At 36.9% G+C, this 27546-nt stretch overlaps 1 protein-coding gene across 1 annotated transcript in view; it reads left to right on the top strand.

Annotated features, from left to right (window-relative positions):
* Positions 1–27546, top strand: part of MDGA2 (MAM domain containing glycosylphosphatidylinositol anchor 2) — an 854438-nt gene that overhangs the window by 361675 nt on the left and 465217 nt on the right. Inside the window, exon 2 of the mRNA XM_070469091.1 lies at positions 5218–5357. Within this exon, the coding sequence (XP_070325192.1) occupies positions 5218–5357 (140 nt within the window). The remainder of the gene's footprint in view (positions 1–5217; positions 5358–27546) is intronic.

Below are 27546 nucleotides of genomic sequence, written 5' to 3'. Positions count from 1 at the left end.
GAATTCTTTAGGCAAGAATACTAGAGTGAGTTGCCATGCCCTTCTCCAGGGAATCTTCCCAACCCAGGGATCAAACCTGAGTCTCCTACATTACAGCAGATTCTTTATTGTCTTAGCTACAAGAGAAGCCCCATGCTTGTAGACACAATACTTAATTTAAAATTTGAATAGCAGATCATTGTGGGAAAAGGAGGGAGGAGGAGATTTATGTAGTATTTTAAACTAGTAACTCAGTAACCCTAAGTTACCTTGATCTAGTGTAGCAAAACGTTACGATATTACTGGAACTTGAATTCCCAGAGAATAGTTGGACCAGGATTTGAAGGATATGCAAAAGTACAATACTCTTGCTTGGCGTTGTTAGAGGAAAGAAAACTCTTATTATGAAACTTATTAATGGCTAATAACAGCATATCCTTCAGGAACATGGAAAAAGCTTCTCCCTCAAAAATACTTCATGTCTAAGTCCTCACTCTTACAAAGCACTCCATTATTTGGACTCAGATCCCCTCCTTTTAAATCTCTCCCAACTGTGAATAATGTGGAGCCCCTACTGATCAGGAGAATATTTTTAAAAAATGTCTTTTACCTGTTTAACCAAAATATTAACTTCAGTGCCAACTGAACTCATTTTCCCTCACTCCCACATCAATCAGTCCTCAAGTCTTGTCTAACAAGAACTCTCACATAAGTTTCTCCCGTCTTTTCCATTGGCAGGGCCCTATGGTCTCTTTCCTATGTCTGGAGACATCAGGATAGATTGAAACAGTGACACTAGTTTTGAGGTTTGGAGTAGATTATAAATTGTGTGGATCACATTTTCATGTAGTTATTTCCTGAACACTGCAGGCAGTATCATGCCAAAAGACATGATTACAAGCTTTTGAACACACTATTTCCTTTCTCTGGAATGTTCTTCCTCTTTTACCTCCACTGCATGTATCTTTCCAAACCTTGTTAAATGTCATTGGCTTCCTGAAACCTGTCGGAATCCCCCAGGCAGATTTAGTCAGTTTCTGCTTTGTCCTGTTGTAGTACTTTTCACTTTCTTCTGTTAGATAGCTATTTGTTCATTTGTAATTTTTGAACGATTTCTGTATGTATGTAAATTGGTCAGACCCAATAGGCTGAAAACACAATAGGTTGTGGCCATAGAGGGCACCAGTCATAGCACCAATCTTCCTATCCTTAGCCCATAGCCTCATGCCTAATCTATAGCAGTTGCTCAATTAATATATGTTTGAAAGTCTTTTTATGACATAAAAGGCTAAAATATGCTCTTGCGGTTGCCATTGGAGAATTTTTGTGTGTGTTCTTTCTTCAACTGGATACAGAGAGAATTTGGTATGACTTTCAAAATTATACTCTAACAAGATAAGACAATGTTTCTCTTTTGTCCTTTTAGGCTGACCTCTTGAACCCAAAGCCAGTTTATTCAGATTAAGGGAGTTGATATAATTAGTGTTAGGAATGACTTTATATAATGGGATTTGGTTTACTGCAAGCAAATTTGGATGAATATGAGTCTCTTGCAACATTTTAACATTTTAATTCATTGCTGACTCTACAGGGCAAAGGGGATCATAACCCTTAGTCCAATTTAAGGATGATGAGTTGAGATTTTTTTCTAACAAGGCAGAGGATAAAACATGTCTTGCTTTAGATATAGTACTGCAAATTGCATTTGTATTTAAAGTAGGTAAATTCAGTGCCCTAATAGTTGATATTTTTGTTAAAATAGGAGGTTAGAGTCTTTATAGTGATATATGCTTAAAAATTATGAATTAATTATTAAATACCTACTCCATGCTCTGAATTAGGTAATGTGGAACAGATGCTCAAAATGATGTTCATTCTTGTAATGACGTGCTTCTTACCAAGTTAAAATGTTAAGAAAAAGGAGAATCACTAGGTAATACACATTTCCTGGTAAAAAAAGAGAAGAAAATCATTGCTAAGTAATTCAAGAAGCTTTCAGCAACATTGGTCTAAAGATCAGCGTGGGAATTCTATATGAGGGAACATCATGATCAAAGACACTTGGATTGTCAGTGTTCTTTAACTTCGCACTGATATTGGGCTGATGATACAGAGAAGTGAGATTTCATGTTGAATAGTCAACATGTGGCCCATTTACCGGGGACTAAATGCCATGTGGGGTGATTTGAACTCTGTGAAATGTCATGCTGTTTAGTTACTCAGTCGTGTCTGACTCTTTGCAACCCCATGGACTATAGCCCACCAGGCCCCTCTGTTCATGGAATTTTCTAGGCAGGAATACTGGACTGGGTTGCTATTTCCTTCTCCAGGGATCTTCCCAAAGGGATTAAACTCGAGTCTCTTATGTTTCCTGCATTGGCAGGTGGATCCTTTACCATTAACGCCACCTAGGAAGCCCCTCTTAGGCAAAATTCAACATAATGAAAAGAGAAGTTACAACATATTATTTGGGAAATCATAAGATTTTGTTAGGGATTGGAGACAGAACAAAAATTGTGTCAATGTTATACTGGTTACGTTTGGAACAATTATAGAATTAATATTGTTGATCTAGTTATGGTGTTGTGACTACTTCATGAACTTTTTCCTCAATCTTTTTTTACCCCCTAGTCTAGTCTAGATCTAGTTTAGGAGTTATTTAAACCTACCTACACTATGTCTGTTATTATTTTAATAGCATGAGTTAGTAAAGAGAGCCTAGGACTGGTGGTCCTGGTCTCATTGAGGCCACAACTAGCTGCAAGCCTGTTGCCAGGTCACCTGATGTTCTCAGCCTTTCCTTCCATAATTCAGAAATAAGAGCATTGACCTGGATGAATTCTAAGACATCTCAGTTGAGCTTTCTTCAGGCTGAAAGAGTTCATGGGAGCTTCCAAAATGTTCACATTATCATTGAACTTCTGAAGTACTGACTATATATTTTAATGCATACTAGGAAAAGTACATCTTTAACACTTAAAATTTGGTAGAATATTCTACCCTCCTATAAGATAGGTGGAAGGCTCAATATATAGGCAATTACCTCTTCCAAGAATGTATTAAAATATGGAAGAAAATAGCAGAAAATTAACCCTTGTAGTTGAAGACAGTGTGCTTACTGTATAATTTAAACTTTTAAAATAAAGCTACTTATTTGCATAATGATTCTTTGGAAAGATAATCTTTAAAATAATACTACTATTCATTGATATGAAATAAAGCAAAAATAACATTGTAAATTAATCTAGAAAAGATGCCATGTTACTATATAATTAGATGTATTAATAAACATATGAACTATCACTTGTTAGGCTAAATTTGGCATAGAAATATATTTCAAGGTAATGGATCTCTATTTTCTTCCTTAACAATTTTCTATTTATATTTTGAAAGTGTTAATTGATTGTCATCAGTTTGTTAACCTCCGTACTATGAATACAGTTGTGTGACAGATGTTCAAAAATAAGTGGTTTTCTAATATTATGTATCTAAATTGAAGTTTAAAAATTTGATCCTGCATTTAAAGGTTGAAGAACTGTACTTTGCTTGGATATCCAGAAAGAAAATGGAAATAACTGGTTGTTTTATTACTATTATTTACAAGCAGAGTTCTCTCTGTCTTTCAGTTTGAAATTAAGAACAATAGCAAACTTTGCCCTTTTCACTTCTTAAACTCTAGGAGTAGTCTATACATTCTTGTTATGTAAAGCAAAGTATTAGTATTGGAAACAATTCTTTTTTATTTTCAGAACATAGGTTGTCCCAAAAGAAAATTTCTTATAAGTTGGACTTATAATTATCTTATTTCCTTCATAAATCACCAAATTTATCTGCAAATTTTATAATATTCATGATCTTTTAAATGTTAAGTAAAAAATTCCAAAGATAGTCATATTAATTTTTAAGCAACTATATTCTCTGCTGATAATACTGCTGTTGAGACTGAGATTGCTATCAGTAAATTCTTGATATCATTGTTCTAATATACAGATAAAGCTTTTTCTCCAATTACAACAAATTTTTCTTCTCTACTCCAAATATATTACAAACAAAATTGCTGAATTCACAAATGGGGATGATCTCCAATTTGAAGCTAGTCACAGTAATCTCCTTGATGGCAAGAAGCCTATCCTGTCACCTAAGTATTTCTCAGGACCAAAAGAGTTGTTGAATATAATAGGTTTCCTATGGGCTTCCCCAGTGGCTCAGGGGTAGAGAGGAGACATGGGTTCAATTCTTAGGGCATGACAATCCGCTCCATTATTCTTACCTAGAAAATTCCATGGACAGAGGAGCCTGGTGGGCTATAGTCCATAGGGTAACAAAGAGTAAGTCAGTGAATCCTAGACAAGTTTTATAGGCCCATGTAGCATTGAAGTAGGAGAAATTGTACTTAGGAATTTATACAATTTCATGAAAACTAAGTCTATCTTGAGTCAGAATTTTATACTTAGGCCTCAGTGATTTATCTTCACCAGTGGCTTTTGTTCATATTAATATAGGAGTCTATAAATATTGAAAACCAAGTTGATACTCAATTTCTGACAGCTAAATCTTCCTATTCTTTAGCTTCCTAGTTTTAACACAGGACTTAGAAAATTAACAGAAAAATGGAAATGTCTTTAATTTAGATTACTTTTTCCTTTGAGTGATCTTTCTTTTTCACCACCATAGTCCCTGTATCACAGACGGTAAAGAATCTACCTGCAATGCTGGAGACCTGGGTTCTGTCCCTAGGTCAGGAAGATCCTCTGGGGAAGGGAATGGCAACCCACTCCAGTATTCTTGCCTGGAGAATCCCGTGGACAGAAGAGCCTGGGGGACCACAGTCTGTGGGGTTGCAAAGAGTCGGACATGGCTGAATGACTATTACTACTACATAGACTTTGGACAACATCCTTTACTATATTAAATTTTAGATTTCAGAGATGAGGGGAACTATCACATTTTAGCAGTCAAGTTTTATTACAGGTCTTGTAATGATGGTGATTTCCTGAATCACCAGTTTTCCTCAGCACCCTATTCCCATTTTCCATTTTCAGAATGTGTTGGTGACTTTTAGATAAATTTGAAGCTTTCTGTCTAGCAAAATGTTTAATCCCTTGAGGATGTTCAAAGTGTTAAGACTGATGGATCTGACAGAGCTAAAGTCTAATAAGAATTGCCGTTTGCAACCATGATGATTCATTGGATGGCAGCTTATTTATCTTTTTACGTCTTTTCTTTCTGATTCAACAGCTCCCCCCACGGTTCGTATTGTACATTCAGGCTTGGCCTGTAACATTGAAGAGGAGCGCTATTCAGAAAGGGTCTACACTATACGGGAAGGGGAAACCCTGGAACTGACCTGTCTAGTCACAGGGCATCCACGTCCACAGGTGAGTCCCGAACCGTGACATTGTGGAAAACTCTCTGACTTGTCTTGCAAATCAGAAAAAAAAGGGGAAAAAAAATATATGTTTATTTTAGATGATTTAGCTAAAAATGTATATATGTTTGTGTGTGTATGTATGTGAAATCCATATTATAAGTGCAATGTAGGATAAGGGTAGTAATTGTTGAACATTCAAGCTTAAGTAAACATGTAGAATAGACAAAAGGTAATTTTTGTCTTGGTATTGTGAGAAATTGAAAAGACACTAGTCTAAGGAAGCTGTTAAAAAGACAACTGCAAAAATATCTCTGTCAGATAACAATTCGTATGGCAATGAGTTTATTTTAGAATGTGGAACATGATTTCACGATGACATGATTGCAGTGGAGGAGGCGTTTGTTCTAAAAATGGGATGCACAAGGTCACAGGTACTTGCCTTATTCCTAGTCATTATATTCAGAGAAAACCTTGAAAAACAGATGATTGCGGGTGCTGTATGAATTCAGGTTCTCAGAGTTAGCAGCTACCACTTTTATAAGCTAAGTACCAGGAACAGAAATTGAGACTTTCCAGGGGCACTAAAGTGATAAATAATGAGCAAAGAAAAAAAATGTATGAGTGAAAAAAGAGGTTAGATAGGAGATAATATTGTTCGGCTATATATCTGTGATTTAAAATTTTAATTCAGATCCAAAATTTTCAGGATGTTTTATTCATTAATTGCCGGTCAGTTATTATTGTCATATATTTAACCTGACTGGTTCAAAATACATATTGTTATTCAACACAAACACTGTTATGAAAAAGAAGTCTCATTTGGTAGACAAAGTTATATATTTTATTTGTATTACAGAAAAAAATTCCAGTTAACACACAACTGTACAGGGAAAAGTAAAGAACAGTGTGAAGATTATAAAATCTCCCATCGTTTTAATCTTGTCTTTTGCTCTTGTCATCCTTAACTCTTTAATTCTAGAGGATGTTTTGACTCTGCCATTTTGACCCTGAAGAGCAAATTAAAATAAGCATGTGAACTTTATAGAATGAAACAATGGATTGATGAGACCATGAGTAAACTGAAATGGTGAAATATGTTTTATAAAAATTATGCTGTTGAAAAAATGGAAAGCAATAAAAGTAATTAAAATTATTTTAAAATATTAAGATCCATAGTGGCTAAAATTGCAAATTATGATATTTTCTAAGAACTGAAAATTTATTAAAGAATAAATTTGTCTCAATAAAATTGAGTTATAGAAAATTTGAGGCTTCCCAGTTAGTGCAGTTGTAAAGAATCCACATGCCAGTGCAGAAGATTCAAGAGATGTGGGTTTGATCTCTGGATTAGGAAGGTCCTTTGGAGTAGGAAATACCAACCTGCTCCAGTATTTTTGCCTGGAAAATTCCATGATCAGAGGAGCCATGGGGTCACAGAGTCAGACACGACTGAGCAACTGAGCATGCATACACAGAAAATTTGACCCAATGAATTCGATTTGGTAGAAAAAAATGATTGCCAAACTAAATACACAAGCCCAGAAGCAATAATTGTTGAAACATGATGTAGGTAAATAAGCTGATATTTAAATAGCATTTTTATTTAAAAAAGTGTATAGAAAATAATGTAATCCAATAAAAATAATTTTAGTTATATTAAAAAATGATAGCATTAACTCAAGAATATTATCCCAAAGAAAGTTCAGTGTTGTTATTATTTTTTTAATTTATATGCATAGAATAAAAATTCCAGAGTAAAAAAGTTGAAATCAAGACAGGAATGTCCAAGTAAACCTAAAAGGAAACACAAAATAATACTCACTGATGATCCCCTTATTCTTACAATGACCGTACCAAATTCTGTACATTCTGAACTAAAAATGCAACTTGCATTTTAATTCATCCAGCTATTCTGCTCCCTCTATCTTCATACTTATATTCCCTCAGTCTCAGACATTTCTTATTTTCTCCATACATCTTCCCTTTCATGCTTCAGCAATCTGGATGGAATCTTTGAGCTCTAAGCAATCTAAAACAAGTTCTGAAAAACAGAAATAGATTATTGCCTTATTCGTTTTTCCTGATAAATTCCATTTTTGGAATCATTTCAGTGTATTCTAATCCTATGAAAAATTTATTATTTCGGTATCATTATTTCTTCATTCCTAGAAGCAATTCAGGTGTTTGCAGGTGAATCAGTTTCAGTTTATATTGCATACTTGGAAAATTAACTGGGCCTCTTCTTTGTCAACAAGCTGTATAAGGAAGTTTGACAAAACAGCTGGGCCTTCGCATCCTGTCTAAATACTAAAGGGCATGCTGTTGGCAGCTGGTTTTCTCAGGATGAATTGTCTTGGCTGATACCATGAAGCTGAAAAGGTTTTCTTGCTCCTTTGTTTAATCTGAATATGATAATATTTGGGAATGCAGTGAAAAAGAGAAGTTCCTCATTCACTTTTCAAATTTCTTAATCTGTTACCTATTTCTCTGGCAATGAGAGTCATAAAGATTTCCATTTCCACAAGTATTCTAAGACAGCAATGTAAAATTTCTTTAAAATAAGTGAATAAATTCAGTACATAGCATGGTTGTGAGCGTGGGACTGCCTGGGTATAGTCCAGGATCCTTCTTGATTACTAGCGTGGTCTTGGGCAAGTTCCTCAACCTCTCTGCTCTCTGCATCTCAGTTTTCCTGTCTATATAACAGCAATAATGGTAACCATCATATCTATATCATTGACTCCTTTCAAAAGTTAAATGCAGGTTATACAAATATATGCACATATGTTAACGTATACACATATGAACAGATGGCACATAATAAAATATATACTGGCTTTTTATTATTTTAAGTAATTTATACTTGGTCTCTACTGTTGAATGTATTTGAAATAAGCAAAATTTTAAAAATGGTTCTTAGCATTTCTATAGTTTAAATGAGATACATTTCAATAAATTTCACTATTTTTGTGTTTTAATGCATTGCAGAGTCTTTGCATCTCTGTTAATTAACTTTTCTTAGCTTGCAAGGACTAGAACTAAGTCCTCCTCATTTAAGAAAGGCTTATAATAAAGATATTAATATATGGAAAGGTAAGAAAGGAGACAAGGGTTTGTCAACAAGTCTACCAACCTAGGGTTACTGCACCTCTGTACATTCCTAATTTCAGGATTCAGCTACCTATACTCTTAATTTGCCTTTACTTTTTTCCCCTCTTTTCTTTTTTCCTTCCTTCTCTCCTCCTCCTTCTTTCCTTCCTCTCTTCTCTCTTTTAATGTTACAAAACCAGTAAGGAATGAATTATGAATACAGTTCTCCTATAAATGATTTAAACAATAGGGTATTTAACAGACTGGATCTGTTTACTGGTATCAGGTGAGTGACTGTCCAACTGAAACAACTAATACTTTTTCAGTATATCTTTGGATAGGATATGGAAAAGGGTCTAGGAGAAATATCCAAAAATTTATTAATCACAAATTTCATACCAATAACTACCTTCACAGTTTTCCCCACACACACACATGCACAGAAAGTCTCACCCCCTGGTGATATACATCCTTATTAAGTTCATGGTTACATGGGGAAAATGTATTCCCATAGCTTGCTTAGGAGATAGATCTTATAAGAGCTTACAAGAGCCTTTCTGATCATTGATATCATGCCTTCAAATAGTTTTGTTACTATTCATTTTAATATAGACTATCGAAAGACTCTTTTGGTTCAACACTTTAATATACTGTACAAGTACTGATACTTTTTATGCCTAGTACATCAGCATTAACCAAAAACTTTTTAACATTTAATAAAAATCCTCATGAATTTAAAGGGTCATTTTTCTTACTGAGGAGATCTGAATTTATTTACAGCTATTTCAGAGTTCATCATTTGTTTAATTCCATGAACAGTTCCTGATGCTTAGAAGAAATATTCATCAAACAACTCCAGATACTTGCAAAAGCAACATTAGTCAATGTACTTAATGAGATAATACACGTAGATCATTTAGCAGAATGCCTGGCAAAAAGTAAATACTTAGTCATCATCGTATTTGTGATTGTATTACCAATACAAAATAATATTTTTATATAAACTTAATAATTCTAAACTATTACTGTCATCATAACTTTCAGGTAACCCAATAGAGTAGGTAGGGTATTCCTTACTCTCCCATTGATGTTGGGCTTGGTCACAAGCATGGATTTAGCTCATGTATTTTTAGCTAGCTATAATCTGGGCCAGATGTTGTGTCTACATTGGAAAAATTTTACACACTTCTGATACAAGCTAGTATGTAGCTAGTCATCTGATAAGTGAATGCTTTTCAGTTCTCCTCAAGGAGAAGGATTTAAAATTTGCTTTTATGTGACATGGACAGCAGTGCACCTGCACAGTTCTGCCCTAGCTCAAGATGAACTGTCTCACTCTTCGTAACATTCTAGTGCACAGGGAACTTGAGTATCTTCATAATCTACATAGCATTTTACTAGTCCATTATATTGATTATAACACATCATTTTGCCTGCTCTGCAAGCATGATGATCTAGAAGGTTTGGTGCTATTTATGAATAATGTGTGGATCTTTTATTAGAGTCCTAAGCATAGAGTCACAGCACAGACCTTTAGATTCTAGCACAAGACTAGACTTTCTACAGCATGGTGCTAATTGCTATCTGAAAAGCTGCTCTTTGGTCAATAGCAAGTAGGATCCAGTTGATACCTGCCCCCTTGGTCAGGTGATTCTTTAACACATTCTGCTTCTACATGGTTCCTTGGAGGGTCCCAGAAGAATGAAGCCCCAGTCACTCTCAGCAATTTCTAGCATAATAACACTTTGTTTTATTGGTTTTTCTCTTTCTCTGTGTCACTGTTCACAGTCCCCTACTTTGCTTCCCTGGAATTAATTCTGGAAATAAACTACTACCTATAATCTCTTGTCTCAGATTTTCTTTCCTGAGGCAACTCCAGGATAAGACAGTACCTGTCTCCTGGACTCAAACCTCATGAGGAGCAAGCACATTTAACCACCTAACCTTAGTTTGTGCTTCCTTGCTGCTGACCTGAAGAAGTGAAGTGAAGTCGCTCAGTTGTGTCCGACTCTTTGCGACCCCGTGGACTGTAGCCTACCAGGCTCCTCCCGCCATGGGATTCTCCAGGCAAGAATACTGGAGTGGGTTGCCATTTCCTTCTCCAGGGGATCTTCCCGACCCAGGGATCGAACCCAGGTCTCCTGTACTGCAGGCAGACGATTTAACCTCTGAGCCACCAGGGAAGCCCATGATTCAGGATTATTGTACTTCTACTTTTCCTGAAGACTTGTAAAGGTAAACCACATGTCACTAGTCAAGGTAGGATGCTCAATTAAATTTTGCTTTCATTTCTTAAGACTTTTATATAATATAATTGGCATGGCTGTAGATTATATCGTCCTCACTTATTTCCTCTTGAAAAAAATGTCTTGTACTTGAATTAAATCTAAGCATTGAAAGTTTGTATGTTCATTCACAAGGATTGTCATGTGATGAAGATTTCCTATGTAGATACCAACTGAGGATTTGTTTGGTTTTAACAGTTTTGCCTCTCATGATCAAAATTAGATCTCCAAGATGATTGGAAAATGGATCTCAAAGCAAAGTCAGAATAATTGGATATACAGATCACATGGAAGTTTGAAATTAGATGTGTCTTTTTGAAATCTGCATCTTTCAATGAATAATATATATGAGTTATGAGAACATTAATTGTTATTTTATTACAGCAGTTGACATGAAATAAGCTTTTTAAAATGATCAGGGCATTTCTGGAAGATAGAAGGAAATCACTATTGCCTATCAATATATAGTTGAGGAGCTATTGGTTATATTGTACATAGTTAAGATGGATCATTATAAGGTAAACAGCTGTGATTCTTTTCATGTAGAAGTGTTGTATAATTATGTAGACATTGATGATTTGGCTTTGTATTTTTATTATTAGAAGAATACTCCCATTGACATATTTTCAGTATGTATTATTTGATGTATGAGGAGATTTCTAAGTGATAGGCACCCTACAATATATATTTTTCCTTTGGTTTTTAATATTTTTTGTAGTAGCTATTGAGTTGTCAGGGCTTCCTTAGTAGCTCAGCTGTTAAAGAGGCCACCTGCAGTGCAGAAGACCCTGGTTTGATTCCTGGGTTGAGAAGATCCACTGGAGAAGGGATAGGCTACCCACTCTAGTATTCTTGGGCTTCCCTGGTGCCTCAGCTGTTAAAGAATCCGCCTGCAATGCGAGAGACCTGGGTTCAATCCCTGGGTTGGGAAGATCCCCTGGAGAAGGGAACAGCTACCACTCCAGTATTCTGGCCTGGAGAATTCCATGGACTGTATAGTCCATGGGGTCACCAAGAGTTGGATATGAGTGAGCGACTTTCACTTTCACTTGAGCTGTCAACAAAATCTAAATGTGCTAAATTCAACATAGTCTTAAGTGAATTTTTTTCATGATGGGATGATAATCAATTTCTCTATTTTCAAGGTTATATTACATATATATATATATATATATATATATATATATATGTACACACACACACACAGAGAAGAATAAATTAATAATACAGTGTGAGTTTTGGGGGCACATTCAATGGTAAGTGTTCATTTATAGTTGTATGAATCCCTGCTATTTTAAAAAGGTAGCATGAAAACAAATATATTAATAGTAGTGATCTACTTGTGATCCTATTGAATCAAGTTTACCCTCTTCATTTCTGGCTAGTACATTAAAGATGCCAATTAAGAGAGTTGAATTTAGTTTTGAAACTCCAGTGAAATATACCACTCCTTAGGTTTACTTTAAAATATTGAGATTTGAGACTTAGCTTCAATAATTTTATTTACAATTATAGAAAATACTACCTATCTAGTTCTATGTTAAAGAATATGCTATCTGTTGTAATTAATAATCTATACAGGTTCTGTTTGTAAGCATGGCGCATTTATTTCAAATTAGGCTCATCACAGACTTTTCCTAAAATTCTCAGATGCTTCAAAAAAAATCAGTAAGGAGTAAAACCTATCTGTGATCTGAAAAAGTTAACTCATGCTACACACAAAGCATTTGTAAAAAACAAGTATTTCTAGGACTGAAAAATGAGAAAACAGTTATTCGGAATGACTCAATTATTTTTTTTTAGAATTGTTAATCTTTTATTTTGATTTTCTTTTAGTGCCAGTCTTAACAAAAACCTAAAAATAACATATTTTCCTGAAAGTTTTATCTGTTTCAATCAACAAACATTGATTTTTTCCTTTTTCCCGTGGAACATGAGGAATCATTATTCGATAAAACTTGGTCCCTTCTTGTTTACTTACTTGCCTTTGGCAATGATGTTGGATCAGCTTGAGAATAAAAAGTCCTTAGTTAATTAATGTCTTCACTGTTGGGTGTCATCAGTTCAGTTCGGTTGTTCAGTCATGTCCGACTCCTTGCGACCCCATGGATTGCAGCACACCAGGCTTCCCTGTCCAACACCAACTCCCAGAGCTTACTCAAACTCATGTCCCTCAAGTCGTTGATGCCATCCAATGACCCCATCCTCTGTAACCCCTTCTCCTCCTGCCTTCAGTCTTTCCCAGCATTAGGGTCTTTTCCAAAGAATTAGTTCTTTGCATCAGGTGGCCAAAGTATTAGAGTGTCAGCTTCAGGATCAGTCCTTCCAATGAATATACAGGACTGATCTCCTTTAGGATGGACTGGTTGATTATCCTTGTAGTCCAAGGGACTTTCAAGATTCTTCACCAAACTACAGTTCAAAAGCATCAATTCTCAGCGCTCAGCTTTCTTTATAGTCCAACTCTCACATCCATACATGACTATTGGAAAAACCATAGCTTTGACTAGACAGACCTTTGTCAACAAAGTAATGTCTCTGCTTTTTAATATTCTGCCTAGGTTGGTCATAGTTTTTCTTCCAAGGAGCAAGTGTCTTTTAATTTCATGGCTGCAGTCACCATATGCAGTGATTTTGGAGCCCAAGAAAATAAAGTCTCACTGTTTCCATTGTTTCCCCATCTACTTACCATGAAGTGATAGGATCATGACCTTTGTTTTTTGAATGTTGAGTTTTAAGCTAGCTTTTTCACTCTCCTCTTTCACCCTCATCAAGAGACTGTTCAGTTCCTCTTCACTTTCTGCCATAAGGGTGGTGTCATCTGTATATCTGTGGCTATTGATATTTCTTCTGGCAATCTTGATTCTAGCTTGTGCTTCCCTGATAGCCCAGTTGGTCAAGAATCTACCTGCAATGCAGGAGACCCTGGTTCGATTCCTGGTTTGGGAAGATCCACTGGAGAAGAAATAGGCTACCCACTCCAGTTTTCTTGGGCATCATATTAATCTGTATTTCTTAAGATTAACTTTTAGGCATCCAGGTACAGTATAGTACTGAATCTAACTGATCTTTTACATTGCTTTTATTGCTGTTGTTGTTCAGTCAGTAAGTCGTATCTGGCTCTGTGATCATATGGACTGCAGCATGCCAGGCTATAATCAGAACAATTTACCATCTTGAATAATTCTTCACAGTGCCATCAAGAAGACGGACTATAGCCAGTCATTTAGTAACACAAAAGTATTACATGTGTTATTGTATAAAATGCATGTAAACACATTTCATAGATATTTAAATTCTATATCCACTGAAGTATAATATTAGCTTAAAGTGAAAAGTGAAAGTGTTATTCGCTAAGTTGTGTCCGACTCCTTGTGACTCCATGTGACTCCATGGATCGTAGTCCACCAGGCTCCTCTGTCCGTGGAATTCTCCAGGCTAGACTACTGGAGTGGGTTGCCATTCCCTTCTCCTGGGGATCTTCCTGACCCAGTGATCAAACCCTGGGTCTCCTGCATTGCAGGGAGATTCTTTACCACCACCAGGGAAGCCCCATAATAGCCTGAAGAGTTTCCTAATTCCAAAATTGTAAAAGTGTCTGAATTTCATGGTTGTACATTGTGTTAATTTCCTAGGACTGCCACAATACAGTCCTACAAACTGGGTGGCTTCAAACAACAGAAGTTCCTCTCTCACAGTTTGGAAGGCTACAGTTGTGATATCAATGTGTCAGCAGTGCCCGAATGCTCTCTCTGAGATTCTAGGTAGAACTCTTCCTCACCTCTTCCCAGTGTCTGGTGGTAACCATCAAGGCTGGTGTCCTCTGGCTGTCAGCCACATCATTGCAATCTGTGCCTCTGTAGTCACCTGTATGTGTGAGTCTGTGTGTGTGTCTGTCTGTCTTTTGAATGGTGTTTTCTTCCTCCTATAAAGATACCAGTCATACTGGTACACTTCAGTAAGATCTCATCTTAGCTAATTACATCTGCAATAGCCCTGTTTACAAATCAGATCACATTCTGAGGAACTGGCATTTAGTATTTCAACATATCCTAGGGGCACAAAATTCAACTCATTTGTCATTTTAAATTACATGGTTTATGCATATACTAGGGCTGCTTTTAAAGAGCACATTATATATGCAGTGACTATTGTGCATCATTAATCTTCAAGGGGTTTACAGTGTTTTACCTAATGATTTAGTGATTGTTGTCCCACTTGCCTACACCCCTTCCCTTTGGCCAGCTGAGTCAGTGGCTTATTTGTCACCTCTTCCATAATGCCTTGCTTGGTCAAAGATGCTTGCTTAAGTACTCTTTCTATGTGATCCCAGAATACCAAGCCATTTCTTACCACAATACATCATAGGATCCTGCTTTGGGGAGTGAGTGAGATTTTAGATTCTGCAGAAAAATTCCCTAGTTTCACATTTCACCTTCTCTACTTTTTCATCCCTGTGAATGTGGGTAATACTAAGTTGTCCAAAAAATTCTTTTGAGTTTTTCCATAACATCTAATGGAAAAGCCCAAATGAACCTGCTGGCTAACTCAATATATTTAACTTCCATTTCATTTGTTTTCTTCATGTACAAAATGACATAGTAGTAGTAAACGTCTGTTCATTAAGGATTAAATAAAGCCATACAAGGGAAGACAAAAATCTTGAACAACCATGACAATAATGATAGAAATAATAGAATGATCATGTTGCTATTCTGTTTCCTTTCTTTCTTACTGAACTGTAAACTCCTAGGAAACAAAGGCCTGGGTCTTGCATTCCCATTTTCTGTCTCAGAATGAACATATGTCATGATTTGCCTGGCACAGTCCTGGTTTACAGCTAATGTTCTGGTACACTTGTTGATGTCATTGTTTTTCAGTCCTCCAAAGTATCCTACTTTGGAAGATAAAATATATGGGACCATAAACATAAAAGTTTTCACAGAGGGTTTCTTGATTATTTATTAAAGGTGTAAATGTGGCAGACATTATCACTTGGGGCTAATTGTTGAATATTTTAATTAATTTGTTTCCTTTTAAAAAGTACTAAATTGTGTTTGTAAATGTCTGTGTCATTTACCTCTTAAAATTAAGCATTTAAGGAAATCTTAGATTCACTTGTGTAGGCACTGTTGGAAGCCACATACCTCAGTGCCTTCAAGGTTTCATTAAATGCTCCCTTGGTGGTCTCCAAGAGTTTTTAATGTGTCTTCTTATTTTACTACCCAGCAAGAATTTAAAGACACTCGGGAAATGGGGCTCAATAATACGAAGCTATTACAGCTCTGTAGTTGAAGAAGAGTCTAGTTTTAAACCTTCATGCCACTTTTGATAACAATACACATTGTTTTATTATAGATATAACAGGGCAACATTGGGGACTCAAATGACTGTAGCATATTCTTAAGTATACAAAAACCTGGTAATTCATTGCTTGAACTTTGTTACTTTAAACTACAAAGTCATAGTAATATGTATAAATAACATGGAAAAGATGGAAGCATAATTTTCATCAGAAAAGGAAAAAATTAACATTGATAGAAAGTAGAACAGAATTTGAAAAGTGTATGCTAAGACATGTTTGACCTCATATTGTCAACTGGCCCCACTTAATTTTGCTGGAAGGCTTTGAGAGATCATAGTGTCAAAACTGTACATATGGTGCAAAACAGAAAATCCAAAGGGAGTTAGTTCTTTTGTAAGTATAGGGAATTTAGATGCATGATATTGGATGGATGATGCTTAGGAACTTTTTCTTACATGTTTGAAATCCCCCGAGAGAAAAATGCACTGCCTTGGCCAATATTTTAGTTAACAAAATGGGTAAGTATTCCAATACTGTGATGACATTCTGTAACATTACATTTTTCAGTCTGAATATGTCAGTAGTTTGATTTCTTCATAGATTAAATTGAAAACTACATTTACTTTCTTGTTAGACACATGCATAATCTAACTCTACAACTGCCCTCATAACCACTTGTCTACTTGAGATTTTGGATTTGCTCTGACTGCTTTTTCAGTTCAGTTCAGTTCAGTCGCTCAGTTGTGTCTGACCCTTTGCGACCCCATGGACTGCAGCACACCAGGCTTCGTTGTCCATCACCAACTCCTGGAGTTTACTCAAACTCATGTCCATTGAGTTGGTGATGCCATCCAGCCATCTCATCCTCTGTCATCCCCTTCTCCTCCTGCTTTCAATCTTTCCCAGCATCAGGGTCTTTTCCAATGAGTCAGTTCTTCTCATCAGGTGGCCAATCTATTGGAGTTTCAGCTTCAACATCAGTCCTTCCAATGGATATTCAGCACTGATTTCCTTCCAGATTAACTGGTTTGATCTCCTTGCAGTGCTTTTTAGTAATTAAAATAAGTCACGCACTTGGCTTGTGACTATTTAATGTGGCTGCCTAGTATAATTTACCCAAAAAAAAAGCAAACCAAATTTTTTATTGATTTATATAATTTTATTATGAGTCTCTCTCTGTGTGTGTATCCATGGGTATACACTTGATACTTCTTGAACAGATGGTGGCAGTTACTAGTAAGCTCTTATGTTATATGGTCATTAGTTGGGTTTGGACAAGGAAAACAGAAATCATTCGATTATCTGAAACTCTTAAGTTTACAAAAACAGCAAAGGTTTGCTGTATAGCACAGGGCATTATACCCAATATCTTGTAATAACTTATAAGTTATTACAGTGAATCAAAATGCTGTTCTCCTGAATCTTAACACAGTACTTCATTTGTTATTTTTGTTTTTTACTTTAAAAAAAAAAAAAAAAAAAAACCCTCTGAATTTAAAGCTAAGGAAATTTAACAAAGGAAATGAATTACTGGGAATGGAAGAAGCTGAGAAGGAAAAAAAAAAAAAATCAATACATGGCTCTTCTTTTTTTTTTTTTTTTGATGTCATCCATTCTCATGCCAGTGCCAATCTATTGTTTGAAACCAGTGAGGGTCTGGGCAAATATCTATAATCTACCAGTGTTTAGCATCTGCTCAATGATACAGAGGAAAGTTCAATTCAGTTCAGTTCAGTTGCTCAATTGTGTCCTACTCTTTGTGACCCCATGAATCGCAGCATGCCAGGCCTCCCTGTCTATCACGAACTGCCAGGGTCTACCCAAACCCATGTCCATTGAGTCACTGATGCCATCAAACCATCTCATCTTCTGTCATCCCCTTCTCCTCCTGCCCTCAATCTTTCCCAGCATCAGGGTCTTTTCCAATGAGTCAGCTCTTCACATCAGGTGGCCAAAGTATTGGAGTTTCAGCTTCAACATCAGTCCTTCCAATGAACACCCAGGACTGATCTTTAGGATGGACTGGTTGGATCTCTTTGCATTCCAAGGGACTCTTAAGAGTCTTCTCCAATACCACAATTCAAAAGCATCAATACTTTGGCACTCAGCTTTCTTTATAGTCCAACTCTCACATCCATATATGACCACTGGAAAAACCATAGCTTTGACTAGACAGACCTTTGTGGACAAAGTAGCATCTCTGCTTTTTAATATGCTGTCTAGGGTGGTCATAACACTCCCTCCAAGGAGTAAGCACCTTTTAATTTCATGGCTGCAATCACCATCTGCAGTGATTTTAGAGCCCCCAAAAATAAAGTCAGCCACTGTTTCCACTGTCTCCCCATCTATTTCCCATGAAGTGATGGGACTGGATGCCATGATCTTAGTTTTCTGAATGTTGAGCTCTAAGTCAACTTTTTCACTCTCCTCTTTCACTTTCATAGAGAGGCAAAGAGGAAGGCTGAAAAACAGATTTATGAACAAACAGATTACAGGCATCTATCACAGAAGTGGAGAGGGGTACCACCTGGGGAATGCTGGCTGGCTTTCCAGGCAGTCGTCCACAGATGGATTTTTACCTTGGTAAATAAGGCCACATTAGTTTCTAATACGTTGTGGGTTCACAAGTCTGGTTTTGTTCATATAATGAAAGAAGATTAGGGATGAGTTTGCATTTTCCAAAGTTATAAAGACTGATACACATACAAACAATACAAAAATCAGGTTAAGCATCTATAATGAGAAATGCAGTTGCAGATTACAGCAATCATTCCATCTGTAAATCAGTGTAGGTAAACTACATTCAAAGAAAAATATTATCAAAATGTCAAAATTTTAATATGCAATGGCAAATTGATTGAACATTGCTCTTGTATAGCAGGATCACTGTCTCAGTAGGCAAACCAATCAAGAAGCCAAACAAAAATCATGTTGATTAGCAAGAAATTTCAACTGGAACATCTGAAGCCTGTCTAATCTATTTTGAGGTAGGAGACCATAAGGCTTGAATCCAGTAGTAAAGATTTTCTCTTTTGGACAGTTCCCAATTAGATAGTGCATGTGTCTGTTCTCCTGAAAGCTTATTTTTCTGTTCCCAAGGATGACCAATTTATATTTTGATTGGTCCATTCTTTCTTTGGATGTATTAATATTAATACATTCAGTCACATACATAGTCATGTCCCAGAGATGTGCTAATGTGGTGCCTTCATTATGCTGACCTTGCATTATCTCTATTCTGTATTGTAATGTTTAATGATAACTGCCTTCTCAACAAGCTAACAATCTTAGCTCCTGTATTTCTAATTTCTTTAGGATGGGTGCACCTTATTAAATTTTATTATAATCCCAATACTCTGATGAAACTTTCAATATATTTTACCCTTTCTTCTGCAATTTACACATGTGCAAACTGAGCCTGGAGAAGTTAAGTGACTAAGTCATGGCTACTGAGATTGTTCAGCCATAGAGACTAGATGGTGTCTGTCAGACTACTGACCTCGTACTCCTGCTCCACCAACTCTGTGTTTCTAAACACATGTTCCCATTCTGTCCCCTTTTAGGAACTTCACATTTCAACTTGGTAACCTGAAAATTAATTTATTTGATCACTACCTAGATTGGCTTTTATCATTACCAATTATAAGCATAGCCAGTTTTATTTAAGTTGTGGTCCTCAAAACAACAAGATCAGTGTCATCAGGAGACTTGTTATAAACACAAATTCTTGCTGAATCAGAAACTATAGGGTAAGAGTATAGCAACATATGTTCTAATACATCTTCTGGATGATTCTGATGCATTTTAAAGTTTGAGGGTCATTCATTTTATGGATTTATATAGTGATGCAGTCAAGAAAATCCCCAAGAAGCTCATACATAACCCCAGGGTTATGTGGGTCTTAGATATTTACCCACCTTATAAGAGATACTGTATGCATATTGTTAATTTCCACAAACTCGGCATTATCCAGCAGGCGAGGACAATCCTTTTATTGTCACCGAGGTCCTCCTACTCATTTCACTACTGGTTCTTTGAAGGAAGTTCTCTTCCAGAGTATAGTTAATATAGGATAGTACTTAGTAGATTGTTTCAGACTTGCTTCCTTAGACATACTGGAACATAGTGGTTCATTATAACCTTTAGGGAAAGATAGATTTAGGTTTCACATTTTTTTTCTTAAAAGATTTATATGAGTGTTGGTCACTCAATCATGTTCAATTCTTTGTGATACCATGGACTACAGTGTGTCAGGTTCCTCTGTCCATGGAATTCTCCAGGCAAGAATACTGGGGTGGGTTGCCATTCCCTTCTCCAGTGGATCTTCCCAACACAGGGAACAAACCCAGGTCTCCTGCCATTAGAGGTAGATTCTTTACTATCTGAGCCAGAAGAGAAGCCTGAAATTTCATAAGATATGTAAGGAATTTGAGCACAGTGCCTGGCAAATGTTAGACTGTAGTGTAGGTCCTAAATCACTACTGCCAGTAATTTTTTTTTCCCATTTATTTTGATTAGTTGGAGGCTGATTATTTACAATATTGTAGTGGTTTTTGCCATACATTGACATGAATCAGCCATGGATTTACATGTATTCCCCATCCCGATCCCCCCTCCCACCTCCCTCCCCATTCCATCCCTCTGGGTCTTCCCAGTGCACCATCCCCGAGCACTTGTCTTGTGCATCCAACCTGGGCTGGCGATCTGTTTCATCCTAGATAATATACATGTTTCGATGCTGTTCTCTCAAAACATCCCACCCTCGCCTTCTACAGAGTCCAAAAGTCTGTTCTGTACCTCTGTGTCTCTTTTTCTGTCTCGCATATAGGGTTACCGTTACCATCTTTCTAAATTCCATATATATGCATTAGTATACTGTAATGGTCTTTATCTTTCTGGCTTACTTCACTCTGTATAATGGGCTCCAGTTTCATCCATCTCATTAGAACTGATTCAAATGAATTCTTTTTAATGGCTGAGTAATATTCCATGGTGTATATGTACCACAGTTTCCTTATCCATTCGTCTGCTGATGGGCATCTAGGTTGCTTCCATGTCCTGGCTATTATAAACAGTGCTGCAATGAACATTGGGGTGTACGTGTCTCTTTCAGATCTGGTTTCCTTGGTGTGTATGCCCAGAAGTGGGATTGCTGGGTCATATGGCAGTTCTATTTCCAGTTTTTAAAGAAATCTCCACCCTGTTCTCCATAGCAACTGTACTAGTTTGCATTCCCACCAACAGTGTAAGAGGGTTCCCTTTTCTCCACTCCCTCTCCAGCATTTATTGCTTGTAGAGTTTTGGATAGCAGCCATCCTGACTGGCATGTAATGGTACCTTATTGTGGTTTTGATTTGCATTTCTCTGATGATGAGTGATGTTGAGCATCTTTTCATGTGTTTATTAGCCATCTGTATGTCTTCTTTGGAGAAATGTCTGTTTAGTTCTTTGGCCCAGTTTTTTATTGGGTATTTATTTTTCTGGAATTGAGCTTCAGGAATTGCTTGTGTATTTTTGAGATTAATTCTTTGTTGCTTCGTTTGCTATTATTTTCTCCCAATCTGAGGGCTGTCTTTTCACCTTGCTTATAGTTTCCTTTGTTGTGCAAAAGCTTTTAAGTTTCATCAGGTCCCGTTTATTTTTGCTTTTATTTCCAGTATTCTGGGAGGTGGGTCATAGAGGATCCTGCTGTGATTTATGTCAGAGAGTGTTTTGCCTATGTTCTCTTCTAGGAGTTTTATTGTTTCTGGTCTTACATTTAGATCTTTAATCCATTTTGAGTTTATTTTTGTGTATGGTGTTAGAAAGTGTTCTAGTTTCATTCTTTTACAAGTGGTTGACCAATTTTCCCAGCACCACTTGTTAAAGAGATTGTCTTTTTTCCATTGTATATTCTTGCCTCCTTTGTCAAAGATAAGCTGTCCATAGGTACATGGATTAATCTCTGGGCTTTCTATTTTGTTCCATTGATCTATATTTCTGTCTTTGTGCCAGTACCATACTGTCTTGATGACTGTGGCTTTGTGGTAGAGCCTGAAGTCAGGCAGGTTGATTTCTCCAGTTCCATTCTTCTTTCTCAAGATTACTTTTGCTATTCGATGTTTTTTGTATTTCCATACAAATTGTGAAATTATTTTTTCTAGTTCTGTGAAGAATACTGTTGGTAGCTTAATGGGGATTGCATTGAATCTATAGATTGCTTTGGGTAGTATAGTCATTTTGACAATATTGATTTTTCCAATCCATGAACATGGTATATTTCTCCATCTGTTTGTGTCCTCTTTGATTTCTTTCATCAATGTTTTATAGTTTTCTACGTATAGGTCTTTTGTTTCTTTAGGTAGATATACTCCTAAGTATTTTATTCTTTTTATTGCAATGGTGAATGGTATTGTTTCCTTAATTTCTCTTTCTGTTTTCTCATTGTTAGTGTATAGGGATGCAAGGGATTTCTGTGTGTTAATTTTATATCCAGCAACTTTACTATATTCATTGATTAGCTCTGGTAATTTTCTGGTAGAGTCTTTAGGGTTTTTTTTTATGTAGAGGATCATGTCATTTGCAAACAGTGAGAGTTTCACTCCTTCCTTTCCTATCTGGATTCCTTTTATTTCTTTTTCTGCTCTGATTGCTGTGACCAAAACTTCCAAAACTATGTTGAATAGTCGTGGTGAGAGTGGGCACCCTTTTCTTGTTCCTGATTTTAGGGGAAATGCTTTCAACTTTTCACCATTGAGGGTAATGCTTACTGTGGGTTTGTCATGTATAGCTTTTATTATGTTGAGGTATGTCCCTTCTATTCCTGCTTTCTGGAGAGTTTTAATCATAAATGGATGTTGAATTTTGTCAGAGGCTTTTTCTGCATCTATTGAGGTAATCATATGGTTTTTATCTTTCAATTTGTTAAAGTGGTGTATTACATTGATTGATTTGCGGATATTAAAGAATCCTTGCATTCCTGGGATAAAGGCCACTTGGTCATGATGTATGATTTTTTTAGTATGTTGTTGGATTCTGTTTGCTAGAATTTTGTTAAGGATTTTTGCATTTATGTTCATCAGTGATATCGGCCTGTAGTTTTCTTTTCTTGTGGGATCTTTGTCTGGTTTTGGAATTAGGGTGATGGTGGCCTCATAGAATGTGTTTGGAAGTTTACCTTCTTCTGCAATTTTCTGGAAGAGTTTGAGTAAGATAGGTGTTAGCTCTTCTCTAAATTTTTGGTAGAATTCAGCTGTGAAGCCCTCTGGTCCTGGGCTTTTGTTTTCTGGAAGATTTCTGATTACAGTTTCGATTTCCTTGCTTGTGATGTGTCTATTAAGATCTTCTATTTCTTCCTGGTTCAGTTTTGGAAAATTATACTTCTCTAAGAACTTGTCCATTTCTTCCAAGTTGTCCATTTTATTGGCATAGAGCTGCTGGCAGTGGTCTCTTATGATCCTTTGTATTTCAGTGTTGTCTGTTGTGATCTCTCCATTTTCATTTCTAATTTTGTTAATTTGGTTCTTCTCCCTTTGTTTCTTAATGAGTCTTGCTAACAGTTTGTCAATTTTATTTTTTCAAAAAACCAGCTTTTAGCTTTGTTGATTTTTGCTATGGTCTCTTTAGTTTCTTTTGCATTTATTTCTGCCCTAATTTTTAAGATTTCTTTCCTTCTACTAACCCTGGGGTTCTTCATTTCTTCCTTCTCTAGTTGCTTTTGGTGTGGAGTTAGGTTTTTTATTTGACTTTTTTCTTGTTTCTTGAGATAAGCCTGTAATGCTATGAACCTTCCCCTTAGCACTGCTTTTACAGTGTCCCATAGGTTTTGGGTTGTTGTGTTTTCATTTTCATTCATTTCTATGCATATTTTGATTTCTTTTTTGATTTCTTCTATGATTTGTTGGTTATTCAGAAGCGTATTATTTAGCCTCCATATGTTTGAATTTTTAATAATTTTTTTCCTGTAATTGAGATCTAATCTTACTGCACTATAGTCAGAAAAGATGACTGGAAAGATTTCAATTTTTTTGATTTTCCCAAGGCTAGATTTATGGCCCAGGATGTGATCTATTCTGGAGATAGATTCTGTTTGCTAGATGTAGATTTGTCTATGTTCATCAGTTTTGGCCTGTAATTTTCTGTTTCTTGTGATCTATTCTGGTTTGGATTGGGGTGATAGTGCCCTCATAGAATGTGTTATGAAGTTTACCTTCTTCTGCAATTTTCTGGTAAGCATTTGAATTAAATAGGTGTTGCTTTCTCTAAATTTTGGTAGAATCACTGTGAACATTGGTGCTGCTATTTGTTTGCTGGAGATTTCTGATTACAGTTCAATTTCCTTTGGCTTGTATGTGTCTATTAAGACTTCTATTTCTTCTGTTCAGTTTTGAAAATTATATTTTAAAATGTCCATTTTATCCAGTGTCCATTATATTGCATAGAGCTGCTGGCAGTGTCTCTTATGATCCTCTTGTTTTCAGTGTATGTTGTTGTGGTTCCATGTGCACTTGAGAAAAAGGTGAAATTGATTGTTTTGGGGTGAAGTGTCCTATAGATATCAATTAGGTCTAGCTGGTCCATTGTGTCATTTAAAGTTTGTGTTTCCTTGTTAATTTTCTGTTTAGTTGATCTATCCATAGTTGTGAGTGGGGTATTAAAGTCTCCCACTATTATTGTGTTACTGTTAATTTCCCCTTTCATACTCATTAGCATTTGCCTTACATATTGCGGCGCTCCTATGTTGGGTGCATATATATTTATAATTGTTATATCCTCTTCTTGGATTGATCTTTTGGTCATTATGTAGTGTCCTTCTATGTCTCTTTTCACAGACTTTATTTTTAAAGTCTATTTTATCTGATATGAATATTGAGACTCCTGCTTTCTTTTGGTCTCTGTTTGCGTGAAATATTTTTTTCCAGCCCTTCACTTTCAGTCTGAATGTGTCCCTTGTTTGAGGTGGGTCTCTTGTAGACAGCACCATTTTATCTTCTACCTCACTTATCCTATCTTCTGTCTCCGTTATTCTACTCTTGGTTCCCTCCAGAGTGTTTTTGATCTCATTTATTGCATTATTCATTTTTAATTGACTCTTTTTTATTTCTTCTAGGTCCTTTTTAAACATTTCTTGCATCTTCTCAATCTTTGTCTCCAGGCTACTTGTAACTCCATTTTGTTTTCAAGATTTTGGATCATTTTTATTATCATTATTCTAAATTCTTTTTCAGGTAGATTCCCTATCTCCTCCTCTTTTGTTTGACTTGGTGGGCATTTTTCATGTTCCTTTACCTGCTGGGTATTTCTTTTCCTTTTCATCTTGTTTAGATTGCTGTGTCTGGAGTGGCCTTTCTGTATTTTGGTTGTCTGTGGTTCCTTTTTATTGTGGAGGTTTCTCCCAGTGAGTGGGGTTGGACAATTGGCTTGTCAAGGTTTCCTGGTTAGGGAAGCTTGCGTCGGTGTTCTGGTGCATGAAACTGGATTTCTTTTCTCTGGAGTGCAATGGAGTGTCCAGTAGTGAGTTTTGAGATGGGTCTATGTGTTAGGTGTGACTTTGGGCGGCCTGTATGTTGACGCTCAGGGCTGTGTTTCTACATTGCTGGAGAATTTGCCTGGCATGTCTTGCTCTGTAACTTATTTGCTCTTGAGTGGTGGTTAGTTTCAGTGTAGGTATGAAGGCTTTTGGATGATCTCTTATTCCTTAATGTTCTGTGTAGTCAGGAGTTTTCTGGTTTTCTCAGGTTTTGGGCTTAAGTCTCCTGCCTCAGGATTTCAGTCTTATTCTTCCAGTAGTCTCAAGACTTCTCCAACTATACAGCACTGATAACAAAACTTCTAGGTTAATGGTGAAAAGATTCTCCACCATGAGTGACACCCAGAGAGGTTCACAGAGTTACATGAAGAAGAGGAGAGGGAGGAGGGAGATAGAGATGAGCAGGAGGAGAAAAAGGGGGACTCAAGAGGAGAGAGACAGATCTACGCAGTTCTGTGTTCCCAAAGTGTTCTCCGTAGCCCAGAGACCCACAGAGATTCACAGAATTGGATTCGGAAGAGAAGGGGGAGGGAGGAAATAGAGATGTTCTGAGGCAGAAAACGGAGAGTCAATAGTGGGAGTCATCAACACACTCCTGAGTAAAAATGGGTACTGAATATTGGATTCTTAAATGTCCAAAATTGATATCAAATACTGAAAAATAAAGATTAAAAATCTAGAATAGAGGTTAGAGTCTTAAAAATACAGTATTAAAAACAAAAACAAAAAATTTAAGAAATATATATGAAGTTTGATTTAAAAATAGGGTCTCTCTTTTTTTTTTTTTTGCAAGGTTATAGTGGAATGAAAATGAAAATTAAGGAGTAATAGAGGAGTAATAGAGGACTTTGAAAGAAAAGAAGAGAAAAAAACGAAAAGAGAAAAAAACATTTTTAATTAAAAAATAGTAAAAATATATGAAAATGAAAATGAAAGTTAAGTAGTAATAGAGGAGTAATAGGGAATTTTAAAAGAAAATAAAAGAGAAAAATAAAAATTAAGAAAAAAGAAAACAAAAAAGAATTTTTTAAATTAAACAAACAAACAAAAAAGGTAAAAATATATCTAGGAATTTCTCTGGAGCTATTGTGAGCAGTGTGGGTTCAGTTCAGTTTCAGATAACTCCTTGTTCCAGCTTACACTTCTTGATATCTATAGGCCCCTCTGGTGTAGTCGGTGTTACCTACAGGAATTTTATTCTGTTGCACCGGTCACTTCTGAAGCGTTTCCCTTTGTTTACTTGGCTTCTGTTTGCAGGTCTCTTCAGTGTCTAATTTCCGCCCTGACACAGGTGGGCGGAGGTGGTCTCATGTTTAAGTTCGCTTGTTCAGTCCTGGGGCGGGGAGGGAGGGGCGCTGCAGACAAATGTCACTGGCGTGTGTGGGGAGCACTCGCAGTGTTCCCGCCACACTGGGTTTGCCCCCGCTCACGGGTGTGTGCTTTCCACGTCTACACTGCTAAGGCTCCCGGCTGCTCTATATGGGGCAGGCCCTGCGTTGCGTGCGGTTCCAGTTTTCAGGTTCTCCACAAAATTGCGGCCTCGGGTGGGCCTGCGTTTTGTGCCTTCCCCGCCTGAGCAGCTCAGGCAGCCAGGAGCTTGACGGGCGCACTCTCCCCGGGTGCGGTGCGCCTTCTCCCCTCCGCGGTCCCAGCCTCAGTTTCCACGCACCAATGAGGTGCGTGCACCTTGTGTTTAGCCGCGACCTTCCCGGCGGATGTCGACCATCCAGAATCTCAGGAAGTCTTTGGTTAGAAACTGGGAGCCTGTTTGCAGTGTGGTAGGGGGTGCCGTCTCTGGGGCCGCGTTTGCCCCTTTCCCCTCCCCCGTGCCTCCTGCCTCCGGCGGGGGCTGGACCAGTCCACAGCCTTCTAGCTCTTCTCTGGGATCTCTCAGTTTTTCCTTTGTTCTGCAAATGGCCCGCGGTGTGTTCGGGCCGGTTACTTTTCTCTCTCTCTCTCTCTTGCTACCCCACAGTTTAAGTTGCTATCTCATGTTAGCTCCCTCCAA

Source organism: Odocoileus virginianus, chromosome 6, assembly GCF_023699985.2.
Source record: "Odocoileus virginianus isolate 20LAN1187 ecotype Illinois chromosome 6, Ovbor_1.2, whole genome shotgun sequence".
NCBI lineage: Eukaryota > Metazoa > Chordata > Mammalia > Artiodactyla > Cervidae > Odocoileus > Odocoileus virginianus.
The sequence above is the reverse complement of the archived record's forward strand: the minus strand, read 5'-3'. Positions and strand labels throughout refer to the sequence as shown.